This window comes from Abrus precatorius, unplaced genomic scaffold (assembly GCF_003935025.1).
Source record: "Abrus precatorius isolate BTA unplaced genomic scaffold, Abrus_2018 Scaffold6, whole genome shotgun sequence".
NCBI classification, from domain to species: domain Eukaryota; kingdom Viridiplantae; phylum Streptophyta; class Magnoliopsida; order Fabales; family Fabaceae; genus Abrus; species Abrus precatorius.
Window position 1 is genome coordinate 16,203,104 of NW_020874406.1, and position 3,980 is coordinate 16,207,083.

Here is a 3,980-nt window from a genome sequence, read left to right on the forward strand (position 1 = left end):
TTTTTTAATAGTTCAATTAATTGATAATATAAACTATAAAATATTAAATGTATTGTAAGAATGTAGTTGAATTTGGAAAAAAGAAAAGTGAAATGGGACGTATGTGGTTTAAGTTTACTACGAAATACCAAAGATAAAGTTTATCTTCGGTTACTGTGATCATGGAAACATGCGCGGTTAATTAGAAAAATAGTTTTGCAAATTGTTTAAAAAATAAAAATAAAATCCTAATTAAAATTTACGCAAAAAATAAATTTTTTACAAGCTAAGACAATATATTAAATACATTAATAATGATTTTTAATAGATTTAACTAACACTTCCAAAGCATTAAATAACATTTGACTTAGAAAAAACTACAATCCTACAGTAAGAGATTGCTTTTAAGGTAATGCATCCTATCAATAATACAAATAACGAGATGTATATCGTAAATTTGAAGCTCTCACTGTCTTGTATCTTGCTAATTTTAAAAATAATCATTAAGTGTTTCATTTAAGAATAAGATGAGATGAATAGGATTAAGTTTTATATGATGCAAACTTAATTTGATTCTTAAAATTAAGACCGAAATTTATTTTATTTGCCTGATATAAGTTATTCTTTTAAGATGTGATTTACCAATTTAAAAAAAGAATCTGAAGAATGAATTTAAATATCCCAGAACAATAAACTTGTTTTTGAAAGGATATTTAATAAACTTTGATGTAAAATGGGGATATGTGGAATGGATGAATGTGAATATCTGGAGCGTATTATTTCCGTGGGCAAGAAGCCATTATAAAATACGCCTTGCGGGGAAGGGAACAAGACCAAAAAATTCAGATACAATCATATGTCAGCGACGCATTGGTTGGGCAATTAAGCAAAGCTAATAAATAAAGAGAGCGTACGATATTTCCACGCCAAGCAAACAAAAAAAGAAGAAGACATTATATATAATATTAGTAGTGTATGTATACAGGTGTAGAATGAAAGAGAGAAGGAAAATAATGAGGACAGGTAATGATGACGTGGACGAATGAAAGAGAGGTGAGGGCGTTGAGTGGATCCACCACCTCACCATAAAGCCTGTGGTGTGCCTTCACATTCAAAAGCGCCGAAAGAAAAACAAAACCTAATAACGCCATAGCGTTCCCTAACCCGTCGTGCGAGGTCCCTCGACCTCCGCACAACCCCACCGCCCAGTGGCCCATGTCCCAACCCGATGAACCCAACGCGCCGCCGCCGCACTTCCTGCTCCACCGTCCGCCGCTGATGCACCCAGCGTCCGCGTCGCCGCTGTTTAAGCAGCGATCCTGGTCGCCCGATGCCTATCGCGACGAGGCGTGGCTCCGGCGCAAGGGGAACTGGAAGAACCGTCGCAGCAAGAGCGTGACCGACGAGGACGTTGACGAACTCAAAGCTTGCATTGAATTGGGCTTCGGATTCGATTCCTCCCCTGAGGTGGAACTCGACCGTCGTCTCTCCGATACGTTACCCGCTCTCGGCCTCTACTACGCCGTCAACAAAACCTACAACGATTCCCTCGTCCCCAAAACGACGCCGTCTTCTCCCGATTGCGACAGCACTCCTTCTCCCCATGGCAGTCCCATCTTCAGCACGGGTAATTAAGATAACTTATAATTCTTAATTATAATTAACTCGGGTTAATTAAGATCTGCAGCTTTTTTGTTTAATTGTTTTTGTCCTGTGTTAATTAATTATGCAGGTGATAATCCTCAGACGGTGAAGACAAGGCTGAGGCAGTGGGCTCAGGTTGTTGCTTGTGCTGTGCGTCAAAGTTCAAGCTGAATGATTAATGGGTGATGTGATAATTTGTTGAATCGGGATTAACCAGGGTTGTGAAACTTAACCATACAATAGTGCTTGTGTGATATGAATGACAACGATTCCCCACCCAACCCAACCCAACGCCGAACTTTACTTAACCACCCAATTGTCTCGGAACCAAACTAGTTGGTTAGTATTATGTGTGGGGCTGTCGGCAGCCTCTTGTTTTGTACTGTACTTGTCCAATATATATATATATATATATATATATATATATATATATATATGGGATCCCTAAGGTAGATCTATTATATCATATGATATATATTAATATGCTAGCCGTACAATAGTTTTGTTTTGTTCAAGAGGTGTGAAAAAATAGTCAAAAGATGTTTCTACTGCGTTTGAATCTAGTGCTGTTTGCTACTTTTTTGGGTATTCTGTAATTCTCTATCCTCTTGGGCTTGCTACTTTTGTTCAAAAGCAAGGCCAAGGGAGAGGAATATAACATTCTTGTAACTCTGACAAAGGATTGACTTGCTAGAGGAATACAGCTTGCTTTCTAACATGGGTTGGGCTGTGTACGACTCAGCGTGTTTCTTTCGTGAAAGGCAAGACAGAGGAGCTTCAAATTTCAACTTGGAACCGAACCTTCTTCTATTCATGTATGTCATCCATTGCGAATATTGCGGTGCTGGCAATACTTTTTGGGTCTCTGACTGCTTGTACTTTCTAGCCTATCTGTCATCACTCTTGAAACGAGTTGAGTGTTGACTATGGTACGGGTTTGCACCTTACGATGGAGGCTACTGTAACAAAACGGAAATTACAGTGGTTGTCAAGTGTTAAAACACCAATATTGTTGAAGGTCCTGTTGCAATGAAAAGTTGAAGGTTTAGATGAACGATATGTAGCTTAGGGACAATCGTCATTAATTAGCTACAGGCGAGTGATCGCGGAAAACGTTAGATCGAATCACTTGTACATAGGGAAAACAAAATGAGATAGAAATTGCAAATCCACGCATTTGTTGGCGATTTTAGAATGAGGAGAAAACAAAAGCATTGTCATTGCAATATATTTACCAAAAAACACCGTTGCTCCACTCAAAATGCCATGATCTCTATAAAAGTTATATACGGTAGCAATGTTAAAATGTTTTTCGCTCCATTCATTTGCGTCAAATGAATTCACACAAATGCCAAAATATTCAATTCAATTGAAGTAATTGATAACACCAATCTATAATTTATTGTGATTATGATAATCCAACCCAACAAAAATTATCATTTTTCTCGCCATTTTTTCTTATGTATGTGATGTTAGCACTTTTAATGTGTTCATTAAGCAGATGTAGATATGTGCGTATAAACGTAGATTATGAATATTATAATCTTGATCGTAATGTGTCGTATTTAATTTCTTTATTTCAAATTTAGTATATATAAATAATTTTTCTTTTCAATTCAATTTCAATATGAAATTCGTGTATCATAAAATTTTTCTGGAAGTAATTACTATAATTTAATCAAATATTTCCATTTAAATCAATAGAATAGTGCAATAGCATAAAACTTCTAAAATTATCATAATCAAAAGTAAAGAAAAAGGCTATACATAAACTTCACAGTACAGTATAATAATTTACAAACTGTATGTTTGAGTATTTAAAGATCAAAATAATAATTACAACACCAAACACTACAAAAGGATTCCAGAGCAGCTTCAGTTAAGCATTCCAACTCTTTATCTCAGTTAGATCCTCGGAGTCTAAGTCGTCATCAGATCTCAAATACCAATCGCCAGAGTCAGCTTTGACCTCTGTTCATGTGACGCGCTCAAAGGTCCAACGGGTAGGTCTTCCTAAAGAGTTGTGGTCATAGTAGGTGTATAAGTAAGCAAGGCCTACTGGAGTTCTAACTGTACCCCTATACATATATGTACATAAGATTTGGTGTATCCTACTCCTAGGGAAGTCGAATGGAATACTACAAGCAAAATCCATCTTTATCATGACATAAACCCTAGGGTCATTCTCTACCAATACAACAAATTTAAAATGATTTACACGCTGGTATTCATTAAATACGTAATTTAATCTAAAGTTTACAGAATTATCTATTAGCTTAACTCTTCCCTACGGATTCGTCATCCTGGTTTCCTGAAATTATCAATAAGGATGAGCACCTATCTTATCATTTAAAACA

At 36.4% G+C, this 3,980-nt stretch overlaps 1 protein-coding gene across 1 annotated transcript; it reads left to right on the forward strand.

The window, feature by feature from the left end:
• The first annotated feature begins 996 nt into the window (after window positions 1–996).
• Window positions 997–2,935, forward strand: LOC113869147. Its single transcript, XM_027505324.1, has 2 exons — window positions 997–1,606; window positions 1,712–2,935. The coding sequence occupies exons 1-2, from the start codon at window positions 1,195–1,197 to the stop codon at window positions 1,792–1,794; spliced, it is 495 nt and encodes a 164-aa protein (XP_027361125.1). The 5' UTR covers window positions 997–1,194; the 3' UTR covers window positions 1,795–2,935.
• Window positions 2,936–3,980: the final 1,045 nt, after the last annotated feature.

Coding starts and splice junctions, on each gene's coding strand:
- LOC113869147 (XM_027505324.1), top strand. CDS start 1,195: ATGTCCCAACCCGATGAACCCAACGCGCCGCCGCCGCACTTCCTGCTC. Junction 1,607..1,711: donor CAGTCCCATCTTCAGCACGG/GTAATTAAGATA, acceptor TTAATTATGCAG/GTGATAATCCTCAGACGGTG.